This window comes from Macrotis lagotis, chromosome 5, assembly GCF_037893015.1.
Source record: "Macrotis lagotis isolate mMagLag1 chromosome 5, bilby.v1.9.chrom.fasta, whole genome shotgun sequence".
Taxonomy (NCBI): Eukaryota; Metazoa; Chordata; class Mammalia; order Peramelemorphia; family Peramelidae; genus Macrotis; species Macrotis lagotis.
In genome coordinates, this window is record NC_133662.1 from 157516817 (window position 1) to 157541318 (window position 24502).

Below are 24502 nucleotides of genomic sequence, written 5' to 3' on the forward strand. Positions count from 1 at the left end.
TCGGGGTTCCAGCCGGGATGATTGACTGAGCGCGCGGTCAGGTGACTCAGGCGCGCCACGTTCCCGGCGCTGGAGCCCCAGCAGCCGCAGGCGGCCGGGGCTGCCGCGGTGACTGAAGCCGGGGAGCTCCGGGGGGCTCCGGGGAGCTCCGGGGACCGGGCTGAGCTTCGGGAACAAAGTTCGCAGGCGGGCGGAGGGGCTGGAGCAAAGCGCAGGGCTGGCACTGGAGCTGACCGGCAGACTGGGCGCTGCTGCCCTCATCCCGCACCCTCCTGGGCTAACGTCCGAGTGGCTGCCCAGACCGCAGCCTCGGCTTCCCGGCCGGGGCAGAAGGACCAGCTCGTCCTGCAGCCTCAGCCCTTTCAGTCCCTTCCAACAAAGGGGGAAAATCCAGGAGAGAGGAGGAAAAGCAGGAGGAGCCGGGGAGAAGTGGGGCGGCTTTTGTACACAAAGTTCTGGAGTCCGCCTTTCCGAGGAGGAAGGGGGCAGCTGCAGCCTCTGGAGAAGCTTCATTCCACCGAAAAGGAGGGGCGACTGGCGAGCAATCGGCAGCCGATTGGGGGAATTGCAAGGAGAGGTTCCCTCATCCCACCCCCCTTTTTTGGTCCTTTCTGCAGAAGGAAAACACTTTAGTATTTGGCAAACTTGGTGCGTGAGCGCCTGTTCCAGGTCTGCTATTGGATTTTTTAAAAAATATTTTTGGCGGAACTAGAGAGCAGGAAGATTGCACAAGTCCGGGGCGTTATTCAGTGGGTTGTCGAGAAAAGAAAACATTTCTGGTCTAAGGGTTTATTTATTTTGTTTCTCAGTTTTAAAAAAAGGACATAAATCTGCATAAATCCAGGGAAAAGCTGGACTTGATCTGGGACCCGGTCAGGGAAAGAAGTAGGTCGGAAGGTCACGGCAGCAGGTAAGCCCATGCATTATGGATGGTCCGAGACTGTAATGTGACTACTGCACCTGAGCTGGGACCAGGGGGAGGGGGCTCTTCGGCCGCCAGGCGGGGCTTTTGCACTCCCTGTTGCCCTGCAGGGCTTAGCCGGCCCGGATCCCAAGTGTTGCGCACACTTTACCTCCGAGTTGGGACTGCCTGACTCGGGTCGGAGATGTGGGGAAGGGCCACGAAGGGGGGAACCCTTACAACTCCTCCTTGCTAATGGCACAGCCTCTAGGGTATCGCTCCCATCTCCCCCCCCCCCCTTTTTTTTTGCGCTCTCAGCCAGAGCCAGACAGATGTGAGTCAGAGCCTAAAGATCCTTAAGGTGCCTGGCAGCTGGATTCGTTTTCTCTTCTCTGGGCGGAGGGTGGAGAAATTTCGGGTCGGGGAAGAGATCACCCATGGCTGCTGGGCCTTTGGGACCTGCAGGTGCGTAGCCCGACCCAGGGGCCCGTGTGGGCCAGGACTTGGAAGGACCGGGGAGAAAGTGAGTGAAGGAGCCGTGAGAGTGAGAGAGAGAGAGAGCCAGGGAGGAAGGGAGTGGGGTTGCCAAACTGGCGGAGGCGGAGGAGGAGGAGGAGGAGGAGGAGGAGGAGGGCGTTTCAGCCGGGTGGCTTGTGAGAAGGCGTGCTTGACTTCAGAGCTCTAACCGAGCTCGAGGGTGGGGCATTGGAGAGTATTTCATTTTGGCCCCGAGCCACTAGTATCTCCCTCGGTAGGACTATTGGGACGGGGTTGGCCCTTTACGTGGGTGAGGAATCCCGAACTGGGTGCTAATGACGCTCTGGTCTAAGTAGCACCATCCTTTGAAACTTGTTGGGTAATTGTCAGTGTTATGGATTACGTGTCTGTGTGTGCATACGTGTGGATGTGTGTGTGAACAAAGCCCCGGCTGCGCGTGTGTGTGTGTGTTTGTAGCAACAGCACCCGCCAGTGCATTTATGACCCCCTCAGTGGCTGGCACCCAGTAGGCGCACAATACATGCTCTTTAACTGATAGACTGGCATCTTTTTTGCAGCCCTTTAGGAGGGCGATTTTTCAAACCTGAACTTTCCATTAAACTCAAAGCGCAGGAGCTCCTTTTCTCCCCTCCCCCCACGTAACTTCACAGTTTTCCCGTCACTGGAGTTTTAGCAAAAGGAAATTCTTTTTTTCCACCTTTCAGGTGGCCATGGGCGGTGGACTTCTCCGGCTTTCATTGGTCTCGATGACTGCAGTTTATCTTAATGGGGGGGAAGGAGGGGAGGAAGAGAGAAAGGTACCCATGTAATCATCGACTTCTCCAGGCTCTTCCGTTAAAAAAAAATGGAACTGGGTTACTTTAGGGTGTAGAAGAGGGGCGGCTCAGAATGGACGGGTCCCGATTAGCCCCGGAATCCGGGGCGGCTTCCTCCGGCCTCCGGGGCAGCCGGACTGCCCGGAGGCACAATTCCTTTGTAACTAGCACACGCAGGAGGAAGTTCGCCTGGCCCCTCCCAGTCGGTTTCTGTTTGGTGGGCGCGGAAAGCGATGGAGCCAGAACCTTGGGGACCTAGGCCGGGCCGGAGGCTAGGGCTTGGCAGAACTTGCTTGTGCCAAGGGTGCCGAGGACCGGCCGGGTCGGCCAGAGCTGAAGTCGAAACTCAGCAGCTCTTCGCCGGCTTTCACCTCCTCCCATTTAGGAGCGTTTTATGTGGCTGATGAGACAGAGCTTTAATTGTCCCGGAGTGTTTACATAAAAGTTATTGCCTGAGTTGTCAGAGCTATAATGACTAGTATAAACTTTCCCTAGGGGCTGCAATATGTGTGTGTGTGTGTGTGTGTGTGTGTGTGTGTGTAATTCTCTTTACTTATGGACATTTAGGAATTGGCTAAGTTTTTTTTGTGCCATTACTATTTGAAAGTATGATCCTCCCTACTTCATCCTTCTCTTGAAGTATCTTCATTAATTTAAGGGAGTGATCTACACCAGGAATGATTTTTCTCTCGGGCTACCCAGAATTCACATTTATTTTCATTAATTTGTATAGTCTTAGGTAACTGCAATTTATCCCCAGATGAATTTCATATGAAATATTTCTTCTCTCCCCACTATCACTTTTTACTTCCTTATCTCCCTCTAATTCCTTTACATGATGTAGTGACTCTAAATACATAGAATTTAGAAATGGACTTTGAAAGCAATTTGGTGGCTAGAGGTGGAAAGACCTGGATTTAGCCCCTCCCACTCACTCGACTCGAGCTTTGCAGCTATGGATGGGCAAGCCATTTAACCTCTTAAGTTTAAGGCCTCTCATCTGTACAATGAGAGGGTTATATAGGTGACCTCAGGTTCCTTCCAACTCTAAATAGCTCTGAATTTAGGATCTATGAGATAATCTAATGCAACCCCATCATTTTACTATTGAGCAAACCAAGGTCTACAATGTTTGGTACCTTGCCCAAGGTAAGGAAATTAAAAAGTAGCAAAGTTAATATTTAGACTGGAGAACTCTGACTCCAAATCCAGTATATGGAAGAAAGGTCAGGTAAAAAGGCGATTCATGATAGCAAGGACCAAAAATTTGCTAGGCAAAATTTGTAGGACAAAAATGTTTTATGTGACTGATGAGACAGAGTATGGAATGCCAGAGAATGGAACCAAATGATATTAATAGCCTTTTTTTGGGTTTGTTTTTAGGTTTTTGCAAGGCAAATGGGGTTAAGTGGCTTGCCCAAGGCCACACAGCTAGGTAATTATTAAGTGTCTGAGGTTGGATTTGAACTCAGGTACTCCTGACCCCAGGGCCAGTGCTCTATTCACTTCGCCACCTAGCCACCCCTGCTAGCCTTTAATAAATGCTTTTTCATTAATTTTGTCTCTTACAGTGCATAATATCCCTTGGGAATATCATCATGGAGCCCACCCCACCATACATCATATTCTCAATGAGATGAACTTAAGAATTTCTGTTACTTAGAACTGTATTGCACTGTTTAAAAAAAAGGTCTCTGTAACAAAATCACACTTAAATACACAGTAAACTTGAGTCCAGTCATTTGTAGAAAAAATAACTTTCCAATAAAAGTGTACAAAATGTTAATAAGTAACAGTTACCAGATTGAAAAATAAGTTACAAAGTTGAATTCAAACTAACTATAGAATCACTTTTGTCTCTGCGTCCTCTCCACAGGGAGTAATGCAAAAACTAGTCTCAGATTACTATAATGTACAGGAAATTTTTAAAACCAATTTTTGGTAATTTCCTATCACTGGTACTTGTAGTTCTTTTTCTGGACATCTTCACCTAGTGACTTATGTCCAGTTAGTCACAGTGTCACAAGATAGTGGGAGATAAGCAAAGGGCTGAAATATCTAATCTTTGCCTAGCAGTGGCCAATAATCTTAATGTCTGGTTCTCATTTAAAGAACAGCAAAACCAAATTAGTAGGTCACATGTAAATTGACAATTATCTTTTCAAACTAATGATTAGTTAATTTAATTAAGATTAAAGATGTCTTTCTAGGATATTGTTGAACCTAGAAAAAAACCCTGATACTCTTTGGGTTCTGGAAGTCCATTATAATACATTAGAGCAGGCCAGACACTACTATTATTGAAAGGTGGAAAGGTTAGTGGATGAAAGAAAACTCTGAATTCCACTTTTCTTTTTAAGCCACTTTTCTTTTAGGTTTTTGCTAGGCACTGGGGTTAAGTGACTTGGCCAAGGCCACACAGCTAGGTAATTATTAAGTGTCTGAGGCTGGATTTGAACTCAGGTCCTCCTGACTCCAGGGCTGGTGCTCTATCCACTACATCACCTAACCGCCCCTTGGAAATGCTTTTCTTAATAGTGAATATGAGACAATGACTTTCTTAAGGTGCTTAGCAAAGTGTCTGGCATATATAGTAAGTGCTTAATAAGTGCTTGTGGAATGAGTTCTGTTACCTGAACAGTACATATACACTCCTGAAATAAGATTGTATCTCTTGGAATATGTTTATTTTATATGCATACACTGTATATGTGTATGCGTATAGCAATTCTTTAATTTTTGTCCTTGGTTTTGTTTTGTTCTTGTGAAGTGAATGAAATGATCTTTCAGTGCCTTGTGTCTTCAAGTTTTCTATCTTTATTCTTCAGCCAGATTTGATCACCTTTCTCTTTTGAACTGAATTGCTTGGTAAAATAGTTCCCTGTATTTGGTTGGTTTTCATTTGTAAGGAAAAAAAAAGGTGCAGGTTGTAAGGATGATTTTTTGGTTTGGAAAAGGTTTTGTTTACATATACACACATATATAGTATATAAATACATATGTACATACATACATAATGTGTTCATATTTTGGTATACAAATAAAGTCAGTTTATGTAATTTAGTATTTTTTCCCTTTGCTTTCAGGTTTTGATGCCAACTCGTCCATAATCCTTAAGAATATTTTGCAGAGTTTTTATACTGAGTTGAGTCTCTGCAAAGATGGCCAAATATGGAGAGCAAGAGAACAGACCAAATGAAGGACAGAATGAATTCAGTGACATCATTAAGTCCAGATCAGGTATGATGGATAACTTGGTTCCTTTTCTTTTTTCTCCTCTTCCAAGTCTCCTTTGCCAAGGCAGATGTAGATATCATATTTATGAGAGGAATTAGCAATTCTTTAATTTTTGTTCTTGGTTTTGTTTTGTTCTTGTGAAATGAATGAAATGATCTTTTAGTGCCTTGTGTCTTCAAATTTTCTATCTTTATTCTTCAGCCAGATTTGATCGCCTTTCTCTTTTGAACTGAATTGCTTAGTTTTTCCCTGTATTTGATTGGTTTTCATTTGTGAAAAAAAAGTTTTATACTCAGATATAAAGGTGCAGGTTGTAGGATGGTTTTTTTTTCGTTTGGAAACGGTTTTGTATAAAATTTAGGTTCTTGAAATGTCATATGCTTAGTCCTCAGATTTTTTTTTTTGATACCTATCCCCATCCTTCAGTTCAAGAGTTCTTAACCTGGATCTGTGGACAGATTTTTGTGGATCAGAACTTGGTTTTGGGGGAAATGTTTTATGCTTATTTTCACTAGCTTCTAACTGAAATTTAGTGTAATGTATCTAATATGAATATAGACAACAAATATTATTCTTAAAAGGAGGCCTAAAGTTTTCAAGGGGGGGTGGGGGTGGGGTGGGGTGGAACAGTTTAAGGACCTTTGCTTTAGGCCAACAGTCTTTCTAACTCTGACTTTAAAAAATTTGCATCGACAACAAGCAACTGATAAATTAATAATAATAATAATGAATAATCTAAATGCAAACATTTTGATTGGAACTTTTTGTAGACAGTGTTTTTCTCCTTTTTTCCACCAAGGTAATGGGATTAAATGCCTTGTCCAAAGTCACACAGATAGGTAATTATAATTAAGTGTTGAGGTCACATTTGAACTCCGGTCCCCCTGACTTCAAGGTGGGTGCTCTATCTATTGCACCCCTCCTTTTTTGATCCACTTATAGTTCTAAATTAATAATTTCAGTTATCAAAAATCTTTATAAAAAAATTCCTTCTTGCTTTAAAACATTTCTTTCATACTTTCCTTCCCTCCATGCTTCCTATCAATCCTTTCCCAATCCTCTAAGCATACTTTATATATTTTACTAAGTTTAAAAGTCAGATTTAGGAGGAGGCAGTAAGGGCTTTTTGAAGACATTTAATCAATCAGGAATTCACTTTGACCTCTTAGTACTATACTAAATATTTTTTTTATATAATTGAATTTATTTTTATTTTATTTTTTTAGGTTTTTGCAAGGCAAATGGGGTTAAGTGGCTTGCCCAAGGCCACACAGCTAGGTAATTATTAAGTGTGTGAGACTGGATTTGAACCCAGGTACATCCTGACTTCAGGGCTCGTGCTTTATCCACTGCGCCACCTAGCCACCCCTATACTAAATATTTTTGAGAGTTCTTGAAAGTTATAAATATATTTTCCAGTCTCATTTTTTTTTCTAAACAAGTACCCTCTTCCTTATTTTCATGTGACTTCAGAAATATTCTTATATGTTTGAAAATGAATACTTTGGGGCCTAACCATATAGGGATTTTTTTCCCCTTCAGACTTGTGATATCACAAGTATAGGGAACTCCTTTCCTAGAAGTTCTCTTTCTGATTACTTGCATCAAATTATTTAAAGCTTCCAAGTCATTTTTTTTTTTTTTAGGTTTTTGCAAGGCAAATGGGGTTAAGTGGCTTGCCCAAGGCCACATAGCTAGGTCATTATTAAGTGACTGAGACCGGATTTGAACCCAGGTACTCCTGACTCGAAGGCCGGTGCTTTATCCACTGCACCACCTAGCCACCCCCAAGTCCTTTTATACATTATCCCAATGGAACCTCAAAACAACCTTGTGACACCGACACTTCCATCATCACAGCAACAGTAAAGTTATTACTATTTTAATATTATAGATGAGAAATCTGAGAATTAGAAAGTTTTGATGACTTGTCCATGGTTGCAACAGCTACCATGTGTTAAAAAAAGAGGACTTGAGGCCAGCTTTCTCTGAGCCACCTTCCCCACCACTTTTTTTTCCTATTACTCTATAACCTGCTTTATTTAACTAAACATAAATCTCTCCAGGGGTAGGAAAGATGTTTAGTAGGGATATAGCCTTAAATAAATAGTACTTAATATTTAATGTCAATGTCATCTTACTTAATACCAGAATCTTTTGGAGAAGTGAAGTTTAATACTATAATACTCCTAAAATTAAGTGTTCCATGGATATGTTTTAATCCCTTGAAATTCATGGTATGACTTTAAATGCTTGAATATCTCATATAAGTGTTGGGTATTATCATTGTCTTCACCCTCAGTGAATATCCAAGTGAAGCATAACACAGTGGAAAATCATGACAAAGAAAAGTATGTACTTTCTACTTTCCAAGCTTTTATGAAACTGGAGAAGTTCTTAATGGTTTTATGACTCAGTTTCCATTGAGTTAAGAACTTTTGATATTTTTAACATATACTGGGCCTTATAAAAGAATTATATTACTTTTATAAGTACTGTAAAAAACACATCAACACTGCATAATTTTTAGACTGATCTTTAAATTTATCAATTAAAAAACCCTTAATAGCGCAGAAACTTTAATATTAAAGTTATGACTTTAATCTTGTTTCACTAGAATTCACTCCAGAACGTATTGAAAATATAATCATTGCACATCTGAGAGATGAATCACATTGCTGAGCAGCTGCCTAGTACCTGTGGTCTAGTACATGAAATCAGTTAGGATAAATATAGATCTGAGTGGAAATGAAAAAAGGCAGGCTCTTTATAATGCTATTTGGAACCTCATTATGTCTATTACTAACTAATTGTTGATGTCTTTGACTTTCACTAAGGCAGAATATAAAACAGGAATGTCATAGTGTACCCCATAATCTTGAATAGGGACCCTAAGGATAACGTTGTTGAAAAAATATGATTTTAAAGATTGCTCTTTGATATAACAAACATAGGAAACAATTTTAGATAGAGTATGTTATCCTTATTCTAGTTAGGGATGCTTTTATTTTGGGAAAGAAACATGAAAATGGACTTGAGAGTATCTTAATAAATTTGATTTTATTTTGGTTTATAAGGAGATTTTTCTTTTTTTGAAGCAAGTGACATTAGTTTTTGTAAAGTGGGAGCCTTTCTGTATCTGACAGGCCCTTAGGGAATATGCTCATTGTCCTTTGATCTGATGGGAAGGTCTGCCTCTATGTTGGGCAAATATGCTGTATTATTTGTTTATTTTGTTTTAAGTTTATGAAATTGATTACTTTGCCTTGATTTTTCATTAATTTAGTGCACCATTATTTTAAGGAGAAAGATTAATTTATCATTAATTGTTCAGTAAAATGTGACACAAACATAGATAAGGATTAATTAAATTCCTAAAGTGAAAAGACCTCTTTTTCTAGGGAGGCAACTGTGGTCAGGATCAAATGAGATAATGAATATAAAATATGTTATAACCTTAAAGTTTTATGGAAATATTAAACAACTTTCTTTCTTTTGGGAATGGGATAAGGTAGAGTTATTAAATCACTATTAAAAATTCTCCTTCTGGGGTGGCTAGGTGGGTTAGAGTACTGGCCCTGGAGCTCAAATCTGACCTCAGACACTTAATATTATCTAGCTGTGTGGCCTTGGGCAAGCCACTTGACCCCATTTGCCTTGCAAAAACCTAACCACCCCCCCCCAAAAAAAAACCTCTCCTTCTTTTGATGAAGTTAGGTACTTTATCTGAAATAAATATTCTTAGATAATTACTTGGGAGGCCCAAAAGGTTCTATGAGTCACCCATTATGTCAGAGCTAGTATGTACCAGAGAGAGTCTGGAATCCTGGTCTGTGTATTTCATAGACTGATTCTCTCTTTTTTTTTTTGGAGGCAATCCAGGTTAAGAGACTTGTCCAGGATCATACACTAGTAAATGACTAAGGCTAAATTTGAAACTTTTGACTCCAGGGTTGGTGCTCTATCTACTGTACCACCTAGTTGCCCCATGATTTTCTACTGTTACATGTTCTTCTCAGCTAATTATTACTGTTATGCAATTACATAAACACATTGTTTTTGTGCAAAGTGCTATTTGTCTTAGATTCCAGGAATATAAAAATGAGAATTATTTCTGTCCTTACTCTTTAGAAGTGTATAGTGTAATATGAGAGGAGGGAGTAGATAAAGCAATGAAATAGAATATCCTAATGAAGGAGAGATCTTTACTAAATAATATAAAAATTTCAAGAGCAAGAGATTATTATTTTTTTTTTAGTTTTTTTTTGCAAGGCAAACAGGGTTAAGTAGCTTGCCCAAGGCCACACAGCTAGGTAATTATTAAGTGTCTGAGACTGGATTTGAACCCTTTATCCACTACGCCACCTAGCTGCCCCAAGAGATTATTTTAAACTGTGGTTAATGGTAGAGAATCAGAGAAACTTCATGCAACTTAACTGATCTGTGTCTTGAGTCACTTTTTTTATGATGCTGAAAATAAAAATAGATTTATGTATTTTTAAAAGCATGCCTACACGGAGATTACTAATTGTTCTAATAATTGTATCACAATTTAAATTCTTGTTGGCATAAATATGGAATCATAACATTTTAGATGAGGATGAGACTGAAGAAGTAAATCCATCATTTAACAGATTGAAGAAGCTGAGGCTTTAGCTCCTCAAGGTCACACAGCTAGTTAGTAGCAAATATAGGACTAGATTTTGGGGACAGCATTCTTTCTTCCATGACAGGGCTGTCCGACCTTAGATTATTTTAGGGCCAAATTAAAATAAAATAATTATTTGAGGGCCACACACAATAAAAAATACAGTCTGATGAGAAGCATGAAAGCAAACATAAAACAATAAAGCAACAACAACAACAATAGTAATAATAATAATAATAAATATAAATAATAATAATATAAATAATAGTATCTCCTTCCTAGACTAGTCATGAGGATCAAATCAGATATATTTGTAAAGTGGTCAGCATAGTGCATATTGCACTATAGCATATATTAAGTTAATATTTTTTAATTGCCAATCAAGAAATATTTAATAGTGTTTATTATATGTCAGACTCTGTACTAAGTTTTGAGCATGCAAAGGCAAAAGCAACTCCTACTCTCAATAAACTGCTCATTTGAGATTTAGAACAGTGAAAAATGGAATTAATCTCAGGGAAGACACTAGCAGTGAGAGAAGAGAGGATCTTAAAAGGCCCATTGGGAGATAAGTTTAAACTTGAAGGAGGTTTTGGTGAGGAGGGGGAGGATGAAGAATTAAAAAATGTGGTCTAAAATGTTTAGCTGGATTTTGTTTTCCCTTGTTCCTTGAAGATCTTAGAGTCTTCTGGAGAGTTCTAGTGGAGGGCAGACACATTGTTTTACCACCCCTTCCAACTACAGACCTAGTTGAGCCATAAGCAATGTTAGGGAGTGATGGGAGTCAGAGGACTTGATTTTGAATTCCTTCTCTTCCCCTTAATTTCTGTGTATGGTGGTGGGCTAGTCATTTCAAATCTCTGGACCTCGGTTTCCTCATCTATACAATACGTGAACCAGTTAAATGAGGTGGCCTCAAAGGTTTTTTCTGAGACTAGAGCTATGATCCTGCTTCTTGGAGGAGTGAATCTTTGAGTCACTTCCATTCCTGGCCAGCTATAGTGAAATATTTCTGATATTTATTTATTTAGGTTTTTTGCAAGGCAAATGGGGTTAAGTGGCTTGCCCAAGGCCACACAGCTAGGTAATCATTAAGTGTCTGAGACCGGATTTGAACCCAGGTACTCCTGACTCCAGGGCCGGTGCTTTATCCACTGCGCCACCTAGCCACCCCATCTCTGATATTTAAATGAATTTATAAGAACATATATCTGGAACATATCATAAATACTTAGAGCTTCAATATGAAAGAAATATAGCTGAAGGATTAGATTCCCAAGAACATCCTCAATTGTACTTGGACCCATTTTCTTTTTTTGTAACTCTCTTCCTTCATCTCCTTTCAGGGTATAAAAGGGACTCAGGGGCGGGTGTGTGTGTGTGTGTGTGTGTGAGGGAGGGGAGCATGAGGTACAGAAGGATGTGTTCAGAGTATTTATAGTAAGGATGAAAGGACAGATTTTGCCCAGACTCATTATAATTGTGCCTTCCTCTATTTCTGGCACTGGTTGTTTACACGTTCACTTGTTTTATGCTAGGTACATTGTAATAGGTTCAATAATTTCTTTTTAGATGAACGGCTTTCAAATGATCTTCAATTCAATAGTTTTCTAGTATGGAGGCAGCATGGGGCAGTGCATAGAGAGCTTCCAGGGAGTTAAGAGGACCTGGGTTCAGATGCCATCTCTAGTATATAATTCACTATGTGATCCTGAGCAAATTGCTTACCTCTCATTGCTCCAGGAAATTTTTTTAAGATTATTAATTGCAGAGCAGATGTCAATCATGGTTGGCACTTTTATAACTTATTGTCACACCAGAACTTTTTTATAACAGTGAAATCACAGGATCAGCTCAAAATCCAAAAGGTCCAATTTGGCAATGAAAAGATAAAGGGACAATAAGCTTAAATGGTAATACTTTTCCTTTTTCTTCCATTTAATTAGTTAAAAGGGATAATAGGGATTAATTAGACCAAGTCTGAGCCAGAGCAGCCTCTCAATCCTTTTCTATGTTCCCAAGTGTTCATTCAAACTTTATTTGAGTCTTTGGTAGAGACATGTAATGGAAATAGCATTGTATATGGATTCAGAACACCTGAGTTAGAAAGTTGACTGTATTGGTTAAGACTTGTGTGACCTTTAGCAAATCATTTCCCTTCTCTGGATTTTGATCATTTACCTATTAAAAGAAGAAGTTGAATTAATCAGGTTTTTTTCTCTTTACCTGGAATTCGTCAAATGCATGAATATATAGTTCAAGGTTTTCCTATGGATTTTATTTTATTTATTTATTTAAAAAACATTGTTCTGAAAAGTCATCCCTTAGTTTCACCAGACTGCTGAAGGTCTCCATGACACTGTAAAAAGTTAAGAATCCTTGGCCTAGATGATCTCTAAAAGTCTTGTCAGACTCTAAATTCTTTGCTCCTTTCAGTGATGGAGAACTCAAGACTTCATTGACTTAGAGAATCATAGATTTAGAGCTGGTAGGGACCTTGGAGGCCAATGAGTCTAAACTTGTCATTTTACAGATGAGGAGCTTAAATGACTTGTCCAGAAAAACATAGTAAGTATTTAAGACAGAATTTAAACATAGTTCTTCACTTCACTCCTAGTTCTTTTCCCTGTACTACCTAGCTGCAATCTGTTAAAGTTTTGGAAAGCTTTGTTAGAAATGCTATTCATGTCTTGGTCCATTTTCTTGGCAGTCATTCTTTTTCCAGTGGCACCTGTGCTTCCTCACTTATTTATGGTTTGTCTACTTTCCTCTTTCTATCACAAGGTATTGGACTGACAAGAACAAAATTTGAGATACTTGGTCTTAGAGGCAGCAGCCCTAAAAAGACCACTTCTGAAGTTGTTTTGCAAGACAGCAAAACTCTGCTTAAGAGTTTTAACTGGTTGCTTATATTCCCAGCTGTTCAAAATTTCTTCCTTGTCCTTGACTCTTATCTCTTCTTTGAGAATTAGCCAAGAGACCTGATGTTGCCTAGGATGAAGAGTATTAAAATCGTCTCTGGAAATGTTCACCTTTCCCCTCTATCCCTATTTCCCCTTTCCTTCTTGTGATTACCTTCGAAGCTCCTCTTCTTTCTCTTTAACAAATAAATTTCATATCTTGTGCATAGAAACTTGGCACCATTTAAACGCTGATCTTAGATACAGTTCTCTCTGGAATAGAGAAATCAAATGATTGATGGGATATTAAGAGGATGTTAAGGGATGTATGTATGTATGTATGTGTGTGTGTATATCTGTGTAAAATATATCTGTGTAAAAGAGAGGGGGATATATATGTGGAGAGAGAGAGAGAAGAAAAATGAAGTTAACCAACTAATGTGGAAAATTATGTTGGATTCCATTTATAGCATGACTCCTAAGACATGCAGTGCTAGGTTTAGAATAAAGTATTTCAACTTATAATAAGATTTATGCTGTTATTGATCAAGAAAAGTTCTTTCTGTTTTTCTTTCTCATATACTCTCTTGGGGAAAGGATGATAGTGGCTACTTAAATTTTATGATAGGTGGCTACCTGTTGTCTCCCAATTCCTCCACTCAAAGCAGCAAGGTCTATGATGTAATTTTTTAAAAAAAGCTCTTGAGGGGGCTATAAATTATTCCAACTGCTTTAGTTTGTAGTCATGCATCAGTACTTGGGGGCACAGTCTTTGAGTGAATTTGACTTTTTTCCTGCATAAAATAGATTTGTTGTAATGGACATCATGGAAATTTAGCTAAAAGCAGAGAAAATCAGCAATTCTTGACACCTATATGAAAATAGTCCCAGTTTTATTTCTTCATTACTCAGAAGAAATGCCATCACACACATATATTAATGTGGCTTGATGAGCTGTTACTATTCCATAATTTTCAGAGATTTGTTAAGAGTTGTAAAACTTGAATAAAAATTGCTGGAAATTTGTCAAGCAAAGTAATTCATTATACTGAGAGAGGCAAAGTTACTTTTCCTGCATTTTATTTTAACACAGAAATTGAACCTCCTATTTGTACTCTGAAATTTTCTTGCAATGGAAAAAATACTAGTGGAAATGAGTGAAGTTGTACAATCAGTAAAAGTCTTTATGTTTAAGAAACAATGTACTGCTTAAACACAAAGTAAATATTTGTTAAACAAAGGAATGAAACTAAATTGGACCCAAATTATTTTTCTGCTTTTCAGTGTCTCTAGAATTTAGTAATTATTGCTCCTTGGGGGAAGGTTAAAATTTTCATCTCCCCTGTGGTTCTCTCATCTTTTCATTTTTACTTTTGAATGATCAACTTTGTCCGTGTTTGAATTATTTAAAAATTTTTTTTAATAATAATTCTTGAATAGAACTTCCTAGTGGTAATATTTTTCAAATAGGAACAGAAAAACCCACTGATTTCTTAATGATCTTTCCTGATGAAATTAGAAAGTATAAAAATGAAATGTGTTAATGGTAGATTTTGTCTTTTAGTATCAACTCTTTCAATTAAATTTATCCTTTAATTGTTAATACCTTTTGTTTTTCCAGCATCTATTCAGATGTTATTTTTCCCTTGTGACAAAGAAAAACAATTAAGTCAAAAACATTTAATACAGTGATTATAAGTACTATGTCCTATGACTTATACAGTGCTCAGAATTATCTATTCTCTGGAACCTTGATTGGGGTTTATTGCTTTTCCGGTAACTTTGAGTGGGAATTCCTTTTACTAATCTCTTTGTGTTGTAGTAGTCATTATGCTCTGACTTTTGCTCTCCCAGAAATTCAAACAAACCTCCCCATGCCTCTTCAAGCTTATATTTGTTGTATTGTATTGTATGTTAATTTGTACTTTATTTACATAGTTATTGAATTTTTTCCCCTTCCAAATGTTCCTTAATTGTAGAGATCCATTTTCTTTTCAGTTCTTAGTGACCACAAAGAGTATTGCAATGAATATTATGCTGTGTGTTCTTTCATTTACTGTGGGATATATATGAAAGTGTGCACATACACATACACTCAAATAACAGTTGGGTCAATGGATAGGGACAGTTTTATTTTTCCTTGACTAATTTCAAATTGATTATCCAGAATGGTTGGATTGACTTCATGGTTCCTCCAAAAATGTATTTACATAGTAGATCTGTCTTCCTTTAGCCCCTCTATGCTTTTTCCCTTGATCTGACTTTTTAAAAATTACATTTGCCCTCTAGGAGCTTATTTTGACTATTATGAAAGATTGCTTTGTTCAGTGCTCAATTTTTGTGGAAATTTTTTCCCTCTAATGTCATAATTCAAAAGTTTATTAATAACAAGTATTTTATGCAGTTTGTTAACTTTTTCATTTCTTCAAATATATATATTTTGAGGCATAATATGTATGCCAGTGAAGAGATGAAGAAAGTAACATTTGATAGTGGCATTAATTGATTAATTCTTTTCCTTCACTGAATAGGCTATTAATTTTAGCATGAATAAATATATCAATACTTTCCTATTTTCACCTTGAAAGTGATGTGTTTTAAAATTTTCAAAGTGCTTCAGTTTTGTTAATTTATTTGATCTTCACAATAATTCTGAGAGGGAAAGTTTCTATTATTTTTCCCCATTTTAAAGATAAGAAACTAAGTCTGTTAAATGATTTTCTCAGGGTCACATAACTAGCAAACATCTGTGTCTGAATTTGAACTCAGAGCAGCCTATTTATTATACCCACCTTGATACCTCTTGTATAGACAGTGAATTATGTAGATGAAAGTGAAAATGTATGTGATTGTCTAAATATCAACTATACTAACAAAGCACTGGGTGGTTTTGAGCATCAAATGTGCACTTTGCCAACCTTGAAGTATTAAATAAATGTCAGCAATGATGATTAAGTCTTTCCTCCTGACTGATTTAGGATTTTGATCATATCCCCCTAATCAATGAGCTTTTCATCTGACTTTTTTAGGTAACATGTGAAAGTTGTTCCTGATCTCTTTTTATACTTTTTTTCTTGAAGATAATTGCTAAATTAGCAGTTTAAAGTCACAGCTGTTTTGTGTGACTGGAAAGAAACTCACATGCATTCTTTTTTTTTAATTGAAATTTTATTTAATTTTTCCAATTACATGCAAAGATGGTTTTCAACATTTATCCATTTGCAAGTTTATGAGTTTCACATTTTTCAGCTACCCTCCCTTCCTTTCCCCTCCCTATGGCAGCTAGCATTCTGGTACAAGTTGTACATGTACTATCGTGTTTAACATTATTCCATATTAGTCATGACCCACATGCATTCTTTATGCTTTTTGATTTCTCTCCCTTTATACAATCCAGGGAAAAAGTTTCAGTCAACTTGGTTCAACCATCACATTTAGTAAGTCTATTTGTGAAGATCTTGTTTTTTTTCCTTCTAAATAGATGATGTTAGATAACTTGTGTTTGATTTAATTACCATCTTTTTGAAATGAAATTATTATTTTTTTTTAGGTTTTTTCAAGGCAAATGGAGTTAAGTGGCTTGCCCAAGGCCACACAGCTAGGTAATTATTAAGTGTCTGAGACCAGATTTGAACCCAGGTACTCCTGACTCCAAGGCCAGTGGTTTATCCACTACACCACCTACCCACCCCAATAATTTTGGTTTGATGTAGTTCTTTTGTGATCCTGAATGGGGGGGGAGTGTTATCTGTATCTTCCCTCAAAGAAAGAATAATGCTTTTCATATGAAAGTGGAGAACTAAGGACTAAGGGGTTAAGTAACTAATGGAGGCAAGTTGCCCATAGAGCTCTAATTAAAACTTAGAGGTCTTGCTGAGTTGTCCCTCCCATTAGTAAAACAAATGCATTATCCTTTTGATAATCCTTAGATCTTTTGGTAATGTTTTTGAGACCAAATCTTTAAACTTCAGGAAGATAAAAGGAAAGGATCTTCTTTGCCTTATCTACTTAAAAACTGCCAGGATAGTTTATGATACATAATTACCTTTCCATATGGTATTGTGTGGAATTTGAGACCAGCCCTCAGAATTTAGAAGAAGGTTCATCTTTCAATTCTGAGATTGGAGAATAAAGATTTGGCACATTAAGTCTTTAACTATTGCCTAATATTTATATTTAAACAAAGTATTAACTAGAGAGGTGATTCAAGGCCGAAGGGGTAATGGTTAAAACTGCACTTAGCAAATGACAGTAGAAGAACTATGTCCAAAATTAAAATGAAAACATTGAAATAAAGCAGGAAGAAGCAGTAAAACAATGTCTATTTTGTATTGAGGCTCATGACCTTAGACAATATTTTTTTTACTCGTTATTTCTTCTCAGAGCCTTCTTCATTATTATTATTAATATTTTAAATAATAGTAATCATATAATTTTTATCATTCTTTTAAATTGATTTATTGCACATTACTGAAGTTATTTATATATATATATATATATTACTGATTTGTTATATAACATTTAGAATAGTGTACAGGATATATCATTAATAGTTGACTAAATATGGGATTAGAGCTATAAAATGATGGCCATCAGGCCCCTGGTCAGAGATGTGTAACCCTTTAGAAACGTTGTTTCTATGGGACAGTCAGGTTTGACTTGAAGCCTTTAAATGTTTTCCAGGCATACATCTCAATGTAAGTAGAAATATTGAATCTATTTAAATGAGATCCTGATCTCCTTGTTGTCCCTTTAAGTCTCCACTTCATTCTAGTTCTGTGTAGCACTCTGTCTGCAAAACAACTTAATCAAGATGACTTGGCACCAATGTAAATTATACATTATGTTTGCTTAGAGATTATCAACTAAACTTTCATATTTGTTTAAATTAAACATTAAAGTAATTCAGCCCCAGCCTATTTTTCTAGTCTAGTCTAGTTTTCCTGTACATGTATTCTACTTTGGAGCCAAACTGTATTTCTGTAGCCCCCATATCTGATTTTTGCTCATGTTGTTACTTGTCATCTTCCAGTGCTTGTTTTAGATAGCTGACCACTTCCAAAAGTCTTGTCTTTTCAACTTATATCAAAGAGTTATAGGATTTTAGGATTGAAAAAGACCTTAGAGTTTACTTTATTCAGCTTTTTATCCAATGTAGGAATCAATTCTGTAATTGTCACCAACAGGCCCATGAATACTTAAAGGAAAACTCACTACCTTACATTCCACTTTTTTTACATGTTGTTATTGTTAAAACATTATTTCTTCCTTATATTAAAGTGAAATCTGTCTCTTTAAATTCCAAATTTGACTCTTAATTCTTTCCTCTGTTAGCTAGATTCATTTTGGCCATTTCCCCATTCTATATACCTATTCAAATATTTATATTTGAGTGGTGTCATCTTTCTTAAACCTCATCTTCACTATAATAATGTTGTTTTTTATTTGTGTCTGACTTTCCATGATCCCATTTGGGGTTTTCTTGGCAGAGATACTGAAGTGGTTTGCCATTTCCTTCTCAGGCTTATTTTACAGATGAAGAAAACGGAGTGAAACAGGGTTAATTGACTTGTCCAGGGTCACACTGCAAATAAGTGTCTGAAGCTGTGGATTTGGACTCAGAAAGATGAGTCTTCCTGACTCCAGGCCTGGTACTCTGTTTTTCCGAGTCAGCCTAGTTTCTCTTCCTTTAATAATTGTTGACATTTGTAGAGCTTTAATGTTTGCAAGGCTCTTCACATATATTATTTCATTTAGCTCTCACAAAAATTTCTGGGAAGTAGATGCTGTTATTATTTTGATTTTTCAGATAAGGAAATTGAAGCATAAAAAAAGGGTAAGTGATTTGTCTGGAGACCCAGATGGATAAGTGATTGAAGTATCTTCAATTTTTTCAGTCAACCCTCCTAGACCTATAGTTTGCTGATCATCTTCCTCTTGATGTATTCTAGTTGATAATTGTCTCTTAAAATATGATTCACAGATTTGAACAGGAATACTTTTGTATGTGGAATGGTCATTGCAGTATTAGATTGCTTTGGCATTTTGGCAAACTTTGTTATGCTGATGTTAATTCATATTGATCTTTGGTTAACTACAGTTTTGTTTTCTTTTTCACTTGGACTGCTATTAAATATAGATCACCTCATGCTTTCCAGAGACAAACTATGAATTTCTAGAACAATCATTATTTTGAATTGCTATTGTTATCATTTCCTATCACAAATACAGATAGGTCTTTACTCATTTTTTTCTATTAGATTGCAAGTATTTTCTGAAGTGGACAATAACCTACATATAGCAGGAACTCAATAAATGCTTGTTTATATTAGTCTATTTTTTTTATTTGTTTTAAACACTCCTTTCCAATTTGTAGAAATGTAGAATATCCTTCATGTGACTGATTTTCTCTTTGGAGTAGGGACATGGCCTAGATAAAGACCCTGTTAACAAAAGATCAAGGCATTGTCATTGGTTCAACCCTGGCACTGAAATTTATTTTTCATTGGTTTACTAAAAGGCTTACATGTTTAGGTTATTTTTACCCTGTATCTAGTTTGACTGTTAATATTTTCAGAGAATCTGAAATGCCAGAGGCAGATGGAACCTAGAACATTACCCTTCCATTTTACAGAAGAGGAAACAGAATCTTAGGTGTAAAAGAACTTTTCCAGGGACAATGACAGAACTGGTCCTTGAACCCCAGACTCCTGGTTTTCTAGACATTGTTGTTGTTTTTTTCTCCCCACTGGGGCAAGCTGCCTGTTCAAATCTATATTTGAACAAAGACTGGAAAAAACATTGCAGAGGTGCACTCCAATTGAAGTATAGAATGCAAAATGTGACAGAGGGAAGATAATGTCAGCCTGCATTACATATTTCAGCTTCATACAGGTAAGCAGAATAAATGGAAATTAAAGGCAAATTAAGAGCAGATGTTGAGCAACACTGCTCAGTTGGGGAATAATTAAAAAGTAGAAAGGCCAACTAGATTTAGTCAGTGAAGTTAGGATTCTCATATCACAAATATTCAGGCAGCAGATGCTTCCTAAATGTTTCTAATTGTGTTTTCTTTTGTGGAGGAAAAACATATTATTGTCTTTTTCTTTTTGTTTTCCATTAAAGATGAAATTTTATGAATTAACTCTTATCCTGGTGAATAAGGTTAGATTCTTAGTCCTCAGTGAAACATTTCCATGAGGCAGTTCCCTTTATTCTTTTTAAAGTGATTTTAGTTACTTGTTCATTTTTCAGTTTAAGGAAAGCTAGCTAAAAACATTTCTTTAAGATTTCATCTTGTCTTGCTATGTAAAGTTGTAGCTGGGAAATCTGGACCTAAATTTTTAATGTAACTGGTTACTCTTTATTCCTCTGTAAATATATATTTTTTGTAATATATTATTACATTTTCAAAAAGAATTTTACTTAGATTAGAATTTTCTGTGATTTGGATGCGTTTGTGGGTTTTGACCATTTGATCAATTTTTTTTTATTAAATGTATACCATGTGCAAGACAATATACTAGTTTTGAACATATAAAGACAAAAAATGAGTTTATATTTTAACAGGGTGATATGGAATTATGTAAAACAAATATTTAATGATTGATTAAAGGTTGCTAAAAACTAGGGGAAACAAGAAAGATTTTTGAAGGAGGGGCATTTGAGTTGAGCTTTGAAGGATTTCAGGAAGTTTCCTGAGTGTTGGAATGGAATAAAAAAATTACTGATAATAGTACCTACTATGTTCCTGGCACTATAAGTAGGCACATTTTACAAATGCTATATCATTTGATCTGAATGGCAACCTAGGGATATAAGTGCTATTGTTATCTTCACTCTTACAGTTGAGGGAATCTCAGGCAAATAGAGGTTAAATGACTTCTTTAGGGTCATATAGCTAGTAAGTGTCAGTCTAATTCAACTCAGATTTCCCTGACTCCAGGCCTTGAACTCAATCCACTCAGTCACTGCTCTGCTGGAGACATAGAAGATGAACATTCCAGATAGAGGAGGATAACCTTTGCAAGGACCTTGAGGTGAGGATGGAATCCTATAGGGAGGGTAGCAAATAGCCTATTTTGGCTGAAGCACGAAGAGTAAATTTGAAAAGATGTTTTAGCTGTAAATTGTGATGAACTTTATGTGTTAAAAAGAATTATATTATATTCTGTAGATAATATGTTGCCACTGGTGCTTTTTGAACAATCATAGTGTCATGGTTAGACCTGCATCTTAGGAATATCAATTTGGTATGTATATGAAGGATTCTTTGGAGAGGGAAGAGACTGGATGTAGGGAGAAAAATCAAGCTACTGTGCTGGGCTTTTGACTATTGATAGTAGTTTGTAAAGTTGAAGAAAAAAGGATAGTCATAATTTCTTATGAAATGAATGAAAAAATAGCCAATGCAGAAACAGCAGGAATGACTAAAGACTGGTAGAGATAAATAGGCTTATTTCTATTCAGACCTATTGTTAGCACTAATATCGATGGTTGGGTGGAAATTGGGAATTTATTGCTCAAAATTTTTATCTGTGACAAACTGGAGAAACTTTCGTGTTTCTTTACTTTGTTCTTTCCTTCTTGTTAAATCAGTTTTTAAAAAAAGTGTTTTTGTTGCCTTTTGTTTTTATAACCATTTCCCTTTCCCATCCCCTGCCCCCAGTCTTTCTTTCTTTCTTCCTTTCTCTCTCTCTCTCTCTCTCTCTCTTCCTTCCTTCCTTTCTTTCTTAAGGTTTTTTCAAGACCATGGGGTTAAGTGGCTTGCCCAAGGCCACACAGCTAGGTAATTATTAAGTGTCTGAGGCCAGATTTGAACCCAGGTACTCCTGACTTTAGGGCCAGTGCTCTATCCACTGTGCCACCTAGCCACCTCCCCTCCCCCCCAGTCTTTCTTGATAGGCAGAGAAGTCATTTAAATATACAGAAGACATTCCTACATCTCTCTATTGAGAGGAAAAATTTCCCCTGAGGTGCTATTTCTTATCCAGTCTTGGGACTGAGGCTCCTTTGATGTCTCCGAGTTGTCTTGTTTTGATTGTATTGCTATCATTTACATTTGGGTAGACCATGTTGGTTCTGTACAGCTCTTCTTGCATAGCTTTCTTGCAGACCCTATTGTGTGAGGTACAGTAATATTACATTATGTTTATATTTAGAACTAAACTTTGCTATTGAATAAAGCACCTTTGTTTTGGGTACATTTTGTCCAGACCTGTGATTTTTTTGGGCTAGGGCACTCATGGTAAGGAAAATAGATGATCAGGGAGCAGCTAGGTGGCGCAGTGGATAGAGCACTGGCCCTGGAGTCAGGAGACCCTGGGTTCAAATCTAGTCTCAGACACTTAATAATTATCTAGCTGTGTGGCTTTGGGCAAGTCACTTAACCCCATTGCCTTGCCAAAAAATAAAACCCACAGAAAAATAAGATAGATGGGTGGTTTGCAGATGGGAATTGCATGAAGAACAGACTGGGGAATTTTTCCTGAGTCACATAGCCAAGACATATGAAATATAGGACTTGAACTTGGGTCTTCCTGGCTCTAAGGAAGGTTCTCTGTCAATAATAATAATGAGTATTATAGGAGGAAATTGAAATAAGCTGAAGTTAAGTAACATTGTAACAGTCATCACAAAGCTAGTTAAGTATCTGAGGCCATTTTTGAACTCTGATCTTCCTGATTCCATTGCCAACTACTCCCTTTGGGTATATTATGTGCTAAGAGATATATTCTGAAAGAAAATCTATAAATGAGGCTATGGGGGGAAAAATGTCTTTATAAACCCACAGAATGTTAACATTGCAGGGGATTTTAGTCCAGCTCCTGCATTTTTGTGAGGGGGCCTTGAAGATTGAAACATGTTCTTCAAGGACTCTCATGTAAACTAAGCCAGCAAGAAGTAGGACTGGGACCGCTATCTCCTAATTCTTATGCTAGTGCTGTTGATTTTGGTTGTAAAGTTGTGGCGGGTACGGTGATGGGTTGGTTTCTCTCTGACAATAAGAGATGATATTATTGCTATTAGCCAGCTTAGGAGAGTCTACTACAAAATCTGAAGGGCAAAATTTCTTGTGATAATGTTTGACCTAGTTTTTGCATACAATGAATTTTTATTTGTTGATGAATCTTTCCATTTTGTTGCCAAAAGTAGAAAATAATCATACATAAATTACTCATTAACAGAGAAGCTTGTTCAGATGTTTTTTTTTTAATGGAGCTTCTGTTTGATGCAACTTACATGGAGTGAGTAGTATAAAAAAAATTATGCTTTTCTTTTTATAGACTCTTGTTGTTCATTGAAGGTTTCTGATTTGTCTTCTGAAGAACTGACCAGTGCAAGTTTCCTATAGTAGCTCATTTAATAATGATAATGGTATTTTTTCCTTTACTCACAAAGCAGACCATGATATGAGGGAGGGATACCATGACAGGCACAAGAATTGAATTTGAATGACGGGGTGCTGTGTTAAGTTACTAGCCTCACTTTTTCCTCAGAGCCATCTGGGTCCAGTGAGTATATATCAAATGGCATGACTGAAGATGACCCTGGATTTTGAGGCAGTTAGGGTTAAGTGAATTGCCCAAGCTCACACAGCTAGTAAGTGGATAGTATTTAAGATCACATTCAAACTCCTGTCCTCCTGACTTCAAGGCCAGTACTTTATCCACTCCTGCTCCTCACATAATAATGATGATTTGGTGGAATATGCATTATCATTTTTTGTGCTTATCTTGCTCCTTTTTAACAAAAAGATTAAAAGAAGTCTATAATTATTTAATGAGAACATAAGCTCTTTTATCTCTTTTCTTGAGGGAGAAAAATAACTACAGGAGGGTTCAGCTGTTTTATCTCAGGTTACCCATTCACTGCATTGAAAGATAGGGAAGAATAGTAGGTAAATCTATTCTCAAAGCCAGGAAGACCTGGTTCAAGTTTTACCAAGGACATATACTGACTGTGACCCTAAGCAAGTCATTTAACCTGTAGGCAATTGGTTTTTCAAAGTATGATTTGATAGGGAATCCATGAGATCAAAGCTATTTTAATAATAATATTAAGATATTTTAATTTTTTAATTTATATTTTTAAAATTTTATTTAAGGCAATGGGTTTAAGTGACTTGCCCAAGGTAATTATTAAGTGCCTGAGACCGGATTTGAACTCAGGTCCTCCTGACTCCAGGGCCCATGCTCCATCCACTGTGCCACCTAGATGCCCCCTAATATTTTAATCTTTTAAAGATTTTTATTTATTTAAGGCCATGGGATTTGAGTGACATGCTCAAGGTCACACAGTAAGGCAATTATTAAGCTTCTGAGGCTATATTTTACTCAGATCCTCCTGACTCCAGGGCTGTCACTCTATCCACTGCGCCACTAGATGTCCTGGTATTTTAATTTCTAATGCAGTAATAGGTAAATATAACCCACATTAAAAAAACCCCCAACTCTTTTGTGGGCTTTTAAAAAAGTGTAAATGAGGGGCGGCTAGGTGGCAC

At 37.1% G+C, this 24502-nt stretch overlaps 1 protein-coding gene across 2 annotated transcripts in view; it reads left to right on the forward strand.

Annotated features, from left to right (window-relative positions):
• Nucleotides 1-256: 256 nt before the first annotated feature.
• LOC141488055 (utrophin-like) overlaps nt 257-24502 on the forward strand; it is a 222812-nt gene continuing 198566 nt past the window's right edge. The window contains exons 1-2 of one of the 2 annotated variants that reach the window (XM_074187770.1): nt 257-910; nt 5301-5454. In XM_074187770.1, the coding sequence (XP_074043871.1) occupies nt 5376-5454 (79 nt within the window). In that variant the 5' untranslated portion in view covers nt 257-910; nt 5301-5375. Of the gene's footprint in view, nt 911-1227; nt 1367-5300; nt 5455-24502 lie in introns of those variants that run through there. The other variant, XM_074187772.1, reaches the window with a different exon arrangement.